Genomic DNA, 14,296 nt, shown 5'->3' with positions numbered 1-14,296 from the left:
CAATAATTATAAGCTTATAAGCATAAATAATATAATATAAAGCAAATGAATGGTTAAAGTGTAATCTAGAAGACCGTGTCATTCGAACTTGCGCCAGATAAAATAGACCGGAGGGAGTACTCTTAGAGGAAAAACATGGTGACGTCTTGATAGATTGATATGTTCTTGTGTATTCTGAGTAAATAAATGTTTTGGTCATTCTAGTGTTCTGTATAGAAGGCGTTGGATAGTGACATAGTGTTCTCTATAAAAGGGGTTGGATGGAACAAATCTTAGCCCCCGAGTACACAGACGAGCTTTAGTTTGCAGTGAAGCTTGCTAACCTCAGCATGACGCTTAGACTCTTGGCCGAAGTGAGCCTCCAGGACTTGCTAGTATCTCTTTCCGAGCTCCAAACCAATTTGCACGGTTACATCAAGTCCATGGCTCTCAAGTGCGCAGTGGATCTCAGCATCCCCGACATCATCCACCGCCGCGGTGGGGCTGCAACTCTAGCCGACATCGCAGCCGACACCAAGATACATCCAGCCAAGGTGCCACACCTCCGGCGCGTGATGGAAGTACTCAGCACTACGGGCATCTTCACTGCCACCGCGGGTAAAGACAGCAGTGATGCCGTGTACGGGTTAACCACGGCGTGCCGCTTCCTCGTCGGATATCTCAACCTGTCCCCTATGGTGCCGTTCTTGGTGAGTCCTCTCGTCGTATCTTCCTTCTTCAGCATGTCTGACTGGTTACGAAAGGAGCCGGCTGCTGCCGGGTCACTCTTCGAGCTGGCGCACGGCTGCTCCCAGTCGGAGATGGCGAACCAGGATGCCGCGTTTAGCAGCCTCCTGAACGACTCCGTGGCCGCTGATAGCCAGCTCTTCCTCGAGGTCGTTATTATGGACAAGGGCCGTATCTTTCGCGGGCTGAGCTCGCTGGTCGATGTTGGTGGCGGCCATCATGGCGCGGCCGCGCAGGTCATAGCGAGGGCGTTTCCACGCATTAAGTGTACGGTGCTGGACCTTCCTCACGTCGTCAGCCAGGCAACCGCCAGTGATGGTAACATGCATTTCATCGCAGGTGACATGTTTGAGTCCATTCCATCGGCTGACGCTGTCTTCCTCAAGGTATGAATAATATATCGCACGGTCTACTATTCGTCCTAATCGAACTAGTGTTGTTTGTTGCATTGAATTTGGGCTAGGGCGAGTAACACAATAGCAACTCTTAATTTTCCACCAACAAAAATTCTGATACGAGCAAGCAAAATAAAATGAAAAAAAATATAGATCGATGATAGGTGTACCACGTGGCGCATTACAGTACAGGGCTGGTTATGCGTTAAAGTCACTGGTAAAAAAACATATTTACTGTGGCATGCTTACACAAACCGATCTATGTAAATATTTGTACAATTAAGAACGTTGCTAGTGTAAATTGATCTGTACTGACGGCATGCTTACACAAACCGTCTATGTAAATCATTTTTTAGAATGAGGCCTAAAGTTGTGAGTTCAATTCTCGGCAACTATATGCGCATGAAAAATCATATGACTTCTAACGCACTATGTTCCTTTCTTGACCACTACGCATCAAGGTCCATTGTACTTGAGCAGTAGATGCATTTCTTTTTGTATTCACTCCAGTAAATATTGTAATGCATATTTGACAACCTAAACGAATTCAATGAAAAAGTTTAAACCGAAATATTTTAGGTATTTTTGAGTTCTAAAACTTTGGTTCAGATCATTTCTCCATCCAAGGTTATTAAAACATTAAAAAAATGAATTTCAAGATCATTAATCATAGAACATAATTTCCTGGTCCGAAATAATTTTAAATGAAAAAGTAGTAAATACAAAGTTGCAGATATTTTCAAGTGCTATAGCTTTCATTTTAGATCATTTCTTCATCCGGGATCATTTGAAAATCCAAAAATTGATTTTGAATTATTTGTATTGTGTTAAGAAAACTGCCAGTGTAAATGCATCTTTACTGGTGGTAGGCTTAAGAGAACTGACAGTTGAAATCAAGTATTTACTCAGGATTTGTACTGATTGTAGGATTAAAAGAACAGCTAGTGTAAATATACGATTTTAACTGGCAATAGGCTTAAAGAAAACGCTAGTAGAATGTATTACACTATCAGCTCAGAGCCCCTGGCCCATAATTCTATTTATGTTGGCGCCTATGCATTATAAGTCGCCGGTTGAAAAAAATCAGAGGCATTGACAAAAATCGTTTTTTTTACAAGTGAGGATATATGCTTTACAATATATTTTTGGATCGCTTACACTTCATGACATTTTGGAAAGATTAAAAGCCATATTAAACCGTTCAATTTCATATAGTTGGGATAAACTTATTTGGAATGCAACATTTCTTATGCTAATGATTGAAGAAAACCTCTCACAACAGAAATGGATGAAACATGACGTGTTCTTTCCCACTCCTATTTTATACAGAAAGGTCGCAATATAGTGAAAGAACAAATTTTAAGTTTCATCGACCTTAAAAATCAAAACGTGATAATATGGAAGATTGGTAGCGCTGGTCTAAAAATATTTAGTTGGCTAAATCAAACAGATCATATGTTATGAACCTCCATATGGAAAATAGTATTTCATTAAATTATACAAATTGACATCGGGTCCTTGATTGCCTACTGAAATAGTATCGGAAGTTATAGAGAAATAGGTCATTTCGTTATCCTGTTTGTTCTTTTTTCCCTTCAAATTGTTTATAATTTCTACCTGTTACAGAACATTTTACATGATTGGAGCGATGAAAATTGTGTCAAGATACTTCAACGTTGCAAGCAAGCCATTCCTTCTAGAACTGCAGGAGGAAAGGTGATAATCATAGAGATGGTGACCCTAGAACCCTAGAACCTCCACCAATGTCTGGCCGCGCGTACAGGGGAGTAGCAGATTACTTTTACAATTCTTCCTCTAATCTTGCTGCTAACCCTAGAACCTCCACCATGCCGATCATCTTCTTCAGCTCCGTGAACCGAAGACGGCCGAGCGGCTTGGTGAGGACGTCCGCGAGTTGCCGACCAGTTTCGACGAACTCGATGACAATCTACCCTCCGTCGACATAGTCCCTAAGAAAGTGCAACTTGATGCCGATGTGCTTGCTCCGGTCGTGGAGAACTTGATTCTTCGCGAGGGCGATGGCAGGCTGGTTGTCCACCATTAGTGCTGGTGGATGAGCTTCCACACCGGTCAGCTCGCCCAGCAGCCGGCACAGCCACACAGCTTGGCACGCCGCTGTGGCCGCCACCACGTACTCTGCCTCGCACATGGACAGCGCCACCACCTTCTGTTTCAGTGATTGCCATGAGATTAGAGCCAGAGGTGCTCCACCGTTTGTCGATGTCCCTCGCCATGTCTGAATCGCTGAACACAGTGAGTTGTAGCCCAATTCTGCCTGTCTTGGAGAAGACGATCCCCTGATCCACCGTCCCCTTGACGTAACGTAGTAACCACTTCACCGCGGCCTAGTGATCCTCTCGGGGATCCTCCATGAAGCGGCTGACATAGCCCACAGCAAATGCAATGTCTGGCCTAATGTGGATGAGGTAGCGCAGACCGCCAACGATGCTTCGGTAGAGTGTTGCATCTACCTTCGCCGTGGTACTGGCCTTCGTTAGCTTTAGCCACTCCTCCATCAGAGTCACACATGGCTTGCACTCAGCCATGCCGCTCCGCTCCAACAGCTTCGAGGCGTACGCGCTCTGACCGAGCATGAGCACCTCCTTCCCCTATCTCACCTCGATGCCAAGGTAGTAGGAGAGCGCGCCGAGATCGCTCATTCGAAAACGAGCCACCATCTCGCGCTATCGACGTCCTCCGCACGCGCGCAGTGACAATCAAGCCGTGCACATACACGTCGACGATGAGCTCCTCCTTCCCCCGTCGTAGCGTGTAGAGCATGTGCTCAATTGCGCACCGCGTGAACCCAAGCTCGCCCAGCGTGGCGTCAAGCTTGGCGTTCCACGCTCGCGGGGCCTGCCGCTGCCCGTAGAACGCCTTGCGTTGTCTGAGCACCTTGTGCTCCGCTCCCTTGATGGCGAAACTCGGAGGTTGTCTGATGAAGACCGTCTCCGCCAGCTCACGGTTGAGGAAGGCCGATTTTACGTCCAGGTGATGGACGCGCTAGTCCTTCGTTGCTGCCAAAGCCAGTAGCAGTCGGATAGACTCCATGCGCGCTACCAGTGCAAAGACTTCCTCTAAGTCGATGCCCTCGTGCTAGACAAAGCCTTGGGCGACGAGATGTGCCTTGTGCTTGACAATGGCACCACGCTCATCCCACTTGACCTTATACACCCACTTCAGGCCAATCGGATGGCATCCTGGAGGTGGATCGATGAACTTCTAAGTCTCATTTTCCTCGATCGCCTTCATCTCCTCTAGCATCGCTCGTTGCCAATTTGCATCGTGCTTGCCCAGCGCGAACGTGGGTGGTTCCTCTGCACTGATGTGAAGCAGCTCTGGGTCATTGAGCAGCCGACCCGCCAGGCCTGAGGACCCTATGCCGTCGACGATGTCGTCCAGCTTATGGAACCACACCTCCTCACCATCGTGGAAGGCATCCACGAACTTAGTGATGTCGCTTGGAGGTGAGGTGAACTCGATCAGCATCGATGGAGTCCCATGTTCTGCTAGAGTGGTTGGCACAGCAGCTGGAGTGCTCGGCACCCTGGCTGCAGTGCCCGGCACTACTCCTGGACCGCTCGTCACCACTCCTAGAGTGGTTGGCACCACTGCAGTAGTGCTCGGCACCAATCTTGGAGTGGTCGGCGCCACTGCAAGACCTATCGGCTCCGCTATGAGAGCGTTTGGCACCCATCCTAGAGTGGTCAGCACCACTGTAGGACCACTTGGCACCACTCCTAGAGTGCTCGGCACCTCTCTCGGAGTGCTCGGCACCCCTTCTGGAGTGCTCGACACCATCCTAGGAGTGCTTGGCTCTGTTGCTGGAGTGGTTGGCACCTCCTCTCCAGCGTCTCCACCACCGTGGATGACCAAGTGCTCGACGACGAAGGTGCTGGTGAAGCCGCTAGCTTCCCTCGTGTCCAGACTGTCCTAGTCCTAGGCCTCCTTCTCGTCGAACACGACGTCGCACGAAACAACCACCTTGCCTCCACGTGGATCATAGAGCCGGTATGCCTTGGTACCTTCCTCGTAGCCCAGGAGCACCATCGATGTGCTCCTATCCTCCAACTTGGTGAGGACTGGCTTTGTCTTCCTAACATGGTCGATGCAGTCGAATGTCCGAAAGAAGGACATGCTCGGCTTGCGCCCATACTAAGCTTCGAACGGCGTCTTTCCCTTCAGGGCCTTGGTGGGCGCGCGGTTGAGGATGAACACCGCCGTGGTCACTGCCTCAACCTAGAACCTTGCTGGCATGCTCTTGGCCTTCATCATGGATCGAGCCATGCCGACCACCGTCTGGTTCTGCTGCTCCACCACGTCATTCTGCTGTGACGAGTACATCGCGGTGTGGGGTCGCACCACACCCTAATCTGCGCAGTATGCAGCAAACTCCACCGAAGTGAATTTGCCGCCACGATCAGTCCGTAGCACACGCAACTTCTTGCCACTCTCCGCCTCCACGCACACCTTGTACTTCTTGATCGTCTCCGTCGTCTCGTTCTTGCTCGTTAGGAGTTGCAGCCACATATAGCGACCACGGTTTGTAGCCGGCGTAATTGTTCCGCAGAGATCGCCGTGGATGATCTTGAGAGCGTCCGCCACGCGATACTTGGTCGCCTTTGGGAACAGTAGCCTCCTCTGCTACCCGGCTAGGGAGCTCTCCGTGCTTGATGTGGGGCAGCCCCTGAACCATCTTCTCCAGCCGATGGAGCGTGTCGAAGCTGAGATGGCCGAACCGGGCATGCCACAGCCACGGCTCCTCGGTGTGCCGTGCTGCCATGCACACCGGCTGCTCCACCTTTAAGTCGAGCAGGTACAATCGATTATGTGAGTGTTTTACCTTCGTGAGAAGACACCGCTACCGATCCTGAATCTTTAGGATCCCGCTCTCAATTAGTACCTCGCATCCACGCTCATCTAGTTGCCCGATGCTAATGATGCTTGAACACAACTGCGGGATGTAGTACACATCCGTCAGTGCTCGGTGCTCACCATTCTAGCACCTGAAGATGATGGTGCTGCGCCCTCTGATCGCCACTCTTGAGCCGTCACCAAACTTCACAGTGCCGATCATGTTGCTGTCGAGCTCGGAGAAGGCTTCCTTAGAGCCCGTCATGTGGTTGTTGGCGCCGGAGTCCAGATACCACCGCTGCTCCTATTTGCCGCCCACACATCCTAGGTGGACTTTGGCGCGCGGTTCGTTGATATTGATTTTACAAGAATCAGTTTATTTCCACCATCAGAGATGCAAATTATAAAACCCGAGCCCCCACTTCGATCACTTTGTTGGAAGGCTCCATCATAGCTTATCTTCATGAACTCTGTGGTGGTTTTCTCCATTTCCCCTTTTATTGAGTTGGTGCACTCTCCTGCTGATGCATCACTGATAATTCACCTACATAACTCCGAACAAGTTGTTCCAAACTGCATCCCTTTGCCTTTCTCCTCAATCAACTCTACATCTTCTTGACCACTAGTGATATAGTAGATGATCACTTGGTGCTATACCTCTTTCCTTAATGTCAGTATCTCCTTGACCGCCTCCCTGGCTGACAGAGCATTCGCCAAACATTCTCTGATATGTTTAAGGAAAAGTTCACTCCATAGCTTAAGCACATGTTTGTATTTGAAGAATAAATGCCCACCATCTTCATTAAATCTCCCACATAGTAGCTGTCGGTGTTCCAGGACCGGGGGGTCCTCGACCGACTAGTGAATTTGTTCTGCGTGCTCCCGATTCCGGATGGTGATGCAAAGAGACACAAGGTTTATACTGGTTCGGGCAATCGGCGCCCTACGTCCAGTCTGAGAGATCGAACTTGTATTCCTTGCACCGGAGTGCTCGTAGTAGGGGGTTACAAGCTAAGGGAGAGAGGGAACTAGTCCCAGGTCTCGGCAGGGTGTCGTGTGGGCCGTCTGAGACGTTGCTCTCAAGCGGTTGGAATGTGCGTGTGTGTGTGTGTTATCCGGTGCCCCCCCCTAAGTGGCCCAAGTCCTCTCCTTTTATAGTTGAAGGGAGGACGAGGTCAGTACATGTATCACTATGCGGCGTCGTGCTAATAGGAGCGGCACGTCCGAACCCTGTGGCCTGTTCCTGTTGCGGCGTGGTCGTAGGAGTGATCCGTCCTTGAAGTATGGGGGCGGCGTGGTTGTCCCCATCAGATCCTGTGCGTCGTGGGAGCCCCGGGAATGTCTCGGAGCGGACGTGGCGGCGAACGTGCAAGCCGTGGTGGACAGATTGTGCGCGAGGCTGAGGCCCGGTCGGTGCTGAGGCTTGTACTGTGGTGGGGGGTCTCGGTAGGCACGAACCCCGAGATTGCCGAGGCCCCGATGTACAGTGCCGAGGCCTTGAGCGGGCGGCGGGTCGTGGGTGCAGCGTTAGGACACAGTGGCCGGTAACCCCTGTCATACCCTGCCCCAGGCGCTGATCGTGGACACAGTGCTGGGACACAGTGGCCGGTAATCCCCGCCGTGCCCTGTCCCGGCCGGTATGGCGCTGATGCGACTTCGGGTCACGTCGGCCATTCTGTGACGTTGAGCCACTGTCCGGCTGAGATTGCGGGAGTGGTTGAAAGTATTAATGAGACGTGACTCGCTGTCGGGAGGGTCGGCCGAGGCGGGGGGTGACGGACCGCGGACGAGCCGGCCTCGAGCGATACGGAGAATGAGGCCTCGTGCGAGACGGAGATCAGGCTCCTTGCCGAGGCCTCTCGCGAGAGGCCTCACGCGATACGGAGAATGCGCCTCCTGCCGAGGCCTTTCGTGGAGAGCCTCGGGCGAGGCGGAGGCGGTGTTTCCTGCCGAGGCCTTCCCGGGGGGGCCTCGCGCGAAGCGGAGTTGGCGTCAGGATGCCGAGGCCTCCTGCTCGAGGCTCGAAGCGAGGAGGGGGAGGACCCAGTGGGCTCGGTCACGGTGGAGGAGGGGCCCACAACTTACCTTCTTGCTTTTATTATTTTTAGATGAGACCTTGGCAACCCGTTTGATGTTTTGCTGGGGGTACCCCATCCTAAGGTACCCGACAGTAGCCCCCGAGCCTCGGGGGGAGTGCGTGCACTCCCCCTGAGGGTTTGCCGAGGCTTGGTTTATACCTGCCCCGTAGGAATTGGGGTTTGTTTTTTGAGGTTCCGGTGGGTGCGCGCGAGCGCACCCGCCGGGTGTAGCCCCCGAGCCCCCGGAGGAGTGGAGTTACTCCTCCAGGGGCTTTCTTTATTTTCGTGTTTGAACGAGTAGTTCTTATTGCATTTGCTGAGCCTCCAAGCGCAAGTTCGGGTTGCGGGGGTCTCGGCGAGGCTGCAGGAAGAAGCCCTCTAGCCTCCGCATGGAGCGAGAGGTTCGTCAGGGGTCCCCTGACTTTGGGTATGACCCTCACGCTTCCTTTCGTTCGGAAGGAGGGGTGGAATGTGCCAGGCTACCCTCGATGGGCACGAGCGTGGACACTTCCGGTGAGCTGTTAGCGGGTAGTCCGAGTGGAGGCCCGAGCCCCGTTCGCTGGGGGACGGCTAGTGGTCCAGAGACGCACTCCAAGAGTACCAGGGGGTTTCTCTAGTGGGTGCCGAGGCCGTTCGCGGGCCTCGGTGGCTCGGTGCCTCCCTACGGTGGGATCCCATTCGGATACTTCCCCGCCGGTCTCGGACACGACTTAGGGCGCCCCGAGCGACCGTTCGCTCGGGCCTGGGCCATTCGTAGGCTCGCCTCGCTGTCGTCCCTGACTCTGTTGCCCTGGGGCGGCTGTCGAAACCTGTTGGAGGCCCAGCCTTCGAACCCCTGGACCGTAACGGGCTCGGTGCCCTTTTTATCGTGTTTGTAGTGAAACTTCTAGCGCGGTTTCGGACTGTTCGTCTTTGTCTTGGGTGTTCTGGCCCTTTCATCTGATCTTCACATGTCCTTTTCGTTCGGACGGAGGGTTAGTTTGCCGAGCCCATTCTGGTCTCGGCAAGGTTGCAGGAAGAGACCCTAGCCTCTGCGTGAGAGGGCCGTCGGGAGTTCTCCTGACTTTTCATACGCCCCTCGCGCGTGAGGGTTTGTTTGCCGAGGCCCCTTTGGGCGCGAGCCCGGGTCGTGGGGTCTCGGCATATTTGCAGGAGGAGCCCCCTAGCCTCTGCATAGGGCGAGAAGGCCGTCAGGGGTTCCCCTGACTTTTTATGCGACCCTCGCGCTTCCTTTTCGCTCGGAAGGAGGGGTGGAATGTGCCTCGCTACCCTCGATGGGCATGAGCGGTGGCACTCCCGGTGAGCTGTTATCGGGTAGTCCGAGTGGAGGCCCGAACCCCGTTCGTTAGGGGACGGCTAGCGGTCCAGAGACACACTCCAAGAGTACCAGCGGATTTCTCTAGTGGGTGCCGAGGCCGTTCGTTGGGCCTCGGTGGCTCGGTGCCTCCCTACGGTGGGATCCCATTCGGATACTTTCCTGCCGGTCTCGGACACTGACTTTGGGCGTCCCAAGCGTTTCGCTCGTTTGGGTCTCGGCCCCGTACAGGCTCGCCCGCAGTCGCCCCTGACTCTGTTATCCTGGGGCGGCTGTCGAAACCCTTTGGGGTCCAGCCTTCGAACCCCTGGATCGTAATAGGCTCAGAGCCCGGTTCCTTCCTATGAAAGGAACAGGCCACGGGAAATATCTTCCCTATCGGCTCGGCCGCGGGTGGCGCGCCTTTTGAGGCGGTTTCGTGGGGAGGCGAACCGACGCCTGCTGCCGTAGTGGCCGAGCGCGACGTGATGGACGGGACGTAACTGTCCTCGCATTTAATGCGGGAGACGTGGGCGCGTGGGCCGCCGAAATCGGCTCGTGGTTAACCGCGCCGGACGGGGAAAACCTCCCCGATTTCATCGCCCGTTCGTTTCACCTCCTCCCTGCATAAATACCCGAAGAGTCTCGTCCCTCCTTGTCTTACCTTGCCTGCCACCTCCGTCGAGCCGTCGCCAGAGCAGCGGGTGCCGGGGAGAAGAGGAGAGAAGAGCGAGCCTAGGGAGAAAGCGAGAAAAAAGCGAGAGCGTGGAGGGAGAGAGAAGGACTCACCGCCGCGCCCGATTCCTCCATCGCACTCATGGCCGGCAACGTCGTCGTTGTCGAGGCGGACCCTTGGGATCCGTCGGACGTCACCGAGGAGATGCTCCAGTCGCTTGTCGACGGTGGACTCCTCCGCCCGGTGACAGACCTTAGCAGGCCGGAGTGGATTGCTCCGTACGGCGAGCTAGGAGCCGAGGCCCCGCGACGGCTACGTCGTGAGCTTCGTCTCCTTCCACGAGCGCGGCCTCGGCGTTCCGGCGGACCGGTTCATGCGGGCGCTCCCGCACTACTACGGCGTGGAGCTCCACAATTTTAATCCCAACTCCATCGCTCAGGCGGCTATCTTCGTTGCCGTCTGCGAGGGGTATTTGGGGATCGCTCCCCATTGGGATTTGTGGCTCCACCTGTTCCGGGCGGGGCATACTACCAAGCCGACGGGCACGTCGGGAAAGAGGAAGGCATCGAGGGCCGGAGGCTGCACTCTCCAAGTGCGTCAGGACCGCCTGCACCTCTACATTCCGGCCCAACTCGCGTCCTCCAACCGCCGATGGTACACGAGTTGGTTCTACCTCCGTAACGACGACGGAGGACTTCCCCCTTATACTGGGCGGATTGTGGAGAGTTGCCCGGAGAAATGGAAGTGGGGCGTCCCGAAGGTCGACCAGCCCAAGCTGGAGCCGCTCCTGGAGGGACTGGCGAGGCTGCGGAACCATGGCCTCACCGTCGCTGTGGTCGTGGCCGCCTTCCACCGCCGGAGGGTGCTGCCGCTGATGGCTCGGCGGCGGCGGCTGTTCGAGATGAGGCCGGGTGAGCCCGTCGAAGGCACCCGGATGTCTTCCTCCGCCCTCTCCGACGAGGAAATTCACCGTCGGGTGGGGGAGACGGTAGATGTGAAGTTGAGGGGTGGCAACCTGACCCCCTTCGCGATGCGTCCGTCGGGGGTTCCTTTCGCTGGTAAGTCGAGCGCCGCTGTAGCCTCTGAACCTCCTCAGCCTCCCTTTATCCCTTGTTTCCTTATGCGCGTTTGTCGTTTCTTCAGGGGATGAGGGACGTGCGCTCCTCCCCGCCGCCCGTTCCCTGAGGACGCGGGGCAGCGGGCGATCAACCGCGCTCACGCCGACGCGCAGAAGAAGCGAAAGGATGCTAAGGCGGCGAAGCGCACGAAGCACATCCTTGCGCGCGAGGCGTTGGATAAGCGCCGCCGTCAGCAACGGAAGGATGGTCTCCCGTTGGAGGAATCCCCGTCGACGTCGTTGTCGACGGAGGCCTCAGGACGGGAATGACAAGGGCGAGGTGGGGCGAGGCCCCCTAGACCACCTTCCTGACATCGTGGAGGTGGCGCCCGGGGCGTCGGCAAGCAGCCCGGCACCCCTGGGAAGGGGAGCAGAAGCGGACCTGGGGCCGGCGGTGGCCCCCTCCGGGGCCGAGGCCGACATGCCCGAGGCGCGGTCGTTAGGCAAACGCGCCGTCAGCCCGGTAAGCTCGGCGGTCGCGGCGGAGCCGGTGGCGGTGGAGGCGACGCCACCGGCCCCGCAGAGGACCGAAGGGGCATCGGGGTCCGCTGAGGACCGACCGGCGCCGATGGATGCGGATGCGGCGCCACTGCCGCCGCCTCCGCCGTCGCGGATGAGGTTTGCCGTGGCGAAGCTGGGGCTGCCCCGTTCGAAAGTAAGTGTATTTTTGGCGGGGTTATGGTGTCTTCCGTTCGCTTTTTTGGTCTCGTGCTGACCCTGTAGGTTGATTTTCTTTAGTCGGAAGTGGCCTGCGGGCGACCTCCCCTTGGCGCCCCTTAAAGCGCTTAAGGCGAGCCCCGGCTCCTCTGCCCACTGGGTGGCGGAGGCACAAGCCGCCATCCAACGCGGCGCGGCGTCGGCGAGGGTCGACCCAAAGGAACCGGCTGCCCAAGGAAGGGTTGCCGAGGCGGCCCCTACACGGTCGGATGGGGCCATCGTGCCCTTTGTTGCCGAGGCTCCCGGGGCCTCTGGGGCTGAGGCGATGGAGGCCCCGGCGCCCATGACCGCCGAGGCCGCAGTGTCCGCGGTCGGCGCTTCTGCGTCTGCCGAGGCCACAATGACGGAAGCCGGAGCCCCCGAGACCGCCGAGGCCGTGATTGCAGAGGCTGGAGCCCCCGAGGTCACCACGGCCAGTCGTGATGGCAGCGAGGCCGTCTGCGCAGGAGGCGGAGATGCAGGCGGCGGAGGCCTCGGCCGTGCCCTTGGCTCAGGGCCCGCCGTTGTTGCGGGGAGAGTGCCCGGGAGACGGAGGTCTATCCGATCTCCTCCGACGATACTTCCTGGGCGCGGGAGGTGGTCGGCGCCGAGGAGACCGATGCCGTGGAGCAGCCGGCGCCGCTCTTAGACGAGGGAAGCTCGGCCCTCGTGCGGGTGCGACCCGAGCCCCGCGGGTGGGATCACCCGCGGGTACTGTGGCGGAGCCGGGACGACCCTGAGGGGGAGCCTTTGTTCGCCCTCGAGGACACGGCCGAGGGCGGGCGCTGGAGTACCTTCGAGCAGTACCGCGAGCTGGCGGAGCGGTCGCTACTGGACGGCGCTGTCCGTGGTGGCCGACGAACTGCCCGGAGTCGCTCAGGTTCGTGTTTTCCTTTCTCGCGCGACGTTGTTCTTTCCTTGGTTTTGTCGCAATCGACGACCTCTGCTCTGCCTCCTCAGGAGCTCGAGACCCGGTCCCTCGGGAAGTCGGTCTTCCTCCGGCGGGAGAGGGGAATCTGGGACCAGCTTCAGAGGCAGAGGGGCCTTCTTGCCGATGCTAACGAGCTTCTGTCGGCACGAAGCGCGGAGGTGGAGGACCTCCGCCTTCGCTGTGCCGATGCGAAGGTCGAGGCGGCCACAGCCCAGACGCAGCTCGCCCCCTTGGCGGCGCGGATCAAGGAGCTGGAGGAGGAGCTTACCCGCGCCGTCAGCGATCGGGATGCCTTCAGGTCCCGGGCTGAAGAAGCGACGGCCTCGGGCAAGGCCCTCGCCGGGCAGCTGGGGGCAGAGGAGAGTGCGCACCGGCTGACCAAAGGCGCTCTGAACGAGGCCCTTGCTTCGGTTGAGGCCTCGCAGATCGAGGCTGTGGTTTTGAGGGGGACGGTCGAGGGTGAGTTTGAGTCCCCTTGTTTTGCTTTCTTCCTCTTATGTTCGCTTCCTAACTTCCTTGTATGACACAGAGCTGGGGAGTGAAGCCTCCAGGGCGGCCGAGGCCTCTCGAGTCGAGGCCCAGCGGTTGAAGGAGCAAGCCGAGGCCTGTCAGGCCGAGACCCGACGCTGGGAGCTGAAGGCCAAGGGTGAGCTCCGTGGGCTTCCGTCCCTAACTTAGGTTGTTTTTTCTCTGGCTCGACCTTATTCCATTTTCCGTGGTGCAGAGTCAGAGGCGGAGATCGTTCGGGCCGCCGAGGCTTCCAGCGCGGTGCAGACGGTGCTCGAGACCGAGATCGGGGAGCACGAGGCGCTAAAGCGTGCTGCCCTTTCCGCCTGCGAGGCCCTGGAAGTCGAGGGGGTTCAGTCGGGCAGCTCCCTTGGGAGCCGCTTGATTGCGCTGAGCAGCCAGATGCGCGAGCGGCTCCGAGGGGCGCTGCACACGGGTGTTAAGCGGGCGATGGCCGTCATCTCCTCTCACTACCTTGGCGTCGACCTCCCGGCCATCAGTGATGGCTACGTTCTGCCTGATGATGACGAGGAGGCCCACGCGGCGGTCGCGAAGCTGCTGGAGGCGGCGGAAGGCCCTGGCACGGCGCTGGCGACGCTCTTTGAAGATGAGGTGGTTCCTCCCCTACCATCTGCCGGTGCTGGAGGCCCTGAGCCTTAATCTGGGCCCTGGGGGCTATGTAAAGATAGAATAGGGGTTATTTTTGTATCATAACGTTTGTGGCCGTCGAGGCCTTTATTTCTGACGTATTTGTGCTTCTTAGTCGTTTTTCTCATGTTTCCGAGCCTTTGCCCTCTGTTGCTCCTGATCAGATTTCGTTTGCAAAACACCCCTTTGGAGCCTAAGCCGTCCCTTGAGCGAGAGGTGGTGAGGGAGTGCCGTAGCCCGGGGGCGTAGGCCGTCTCGCGACTCTACCGGCCTCTTGCTTAGGAAACAGACCTTGGTTCGAGGAGTCTCTACAAGTGATTCGTCAGAGCTTGCTAGAGTCTTGGCGAAGGAAT

The 14,296-nt window shown here is 56.8% G+C and overlaps 1 protein-coding gene across 2 annotated transcripts in view; it reads left to right on the top strand.

The window, feature by feature from the left end:
* Positions 1-298: 298 nt before the first annotated feature.
* Positions 299-14,296, top strand: part of LOC136498177 (acetylserotonin O-methyltransferase 1-like) — a 30,324-nt gene continuing 16,326 nt past the window's right edge. Inside the window, exons 1-3 of one of the 2 annotated variants that reach the window (XM_066494134.1) lie at positions 299-1,112; positions 2,748-2,837; positions 2,989-4,128. In XM_066494134.1, the coding sequence (XP_066350231.1) occupies positions 330-1,112; positions 2,748-2,837; positions 2,989-3,186 (1,071 nt within the window). In that variant the 5' untranslated portion in view covers positions 299-329 and the 3' untranslated portion in view covers positions 3,187-4,128. Of the gene's footprint in view, positions 1,113-2,747; positions 2,838-2,988; positions 4,129-14,296 lie in introns of those variants that run through there. The other variant, XM_066494135.1, reaches the window with a different exon arrangement.

The sequence above is a fragment of the Miscanthus floridulus genome, chromosome 12, assembly GCF_019320115.1.
Source record: "Miscanthus floridulus cultivar M001 chromosome 12, ASM1932011v1, whole genome shotgun sequence".
In the NCBI taxonomy this organism is placed as follows: domain Eukaryota; kingdom Viridiplantae; phylum Streptophyta; class Magnoliopsida; order Poales; family Poaceae; genus Miscanthus; species Miscanthus floridulus.
Note: the sequence above shows the minus strand (reverse complement) of the source record. Positions and strands in the feature narration are given on the sequence as shown.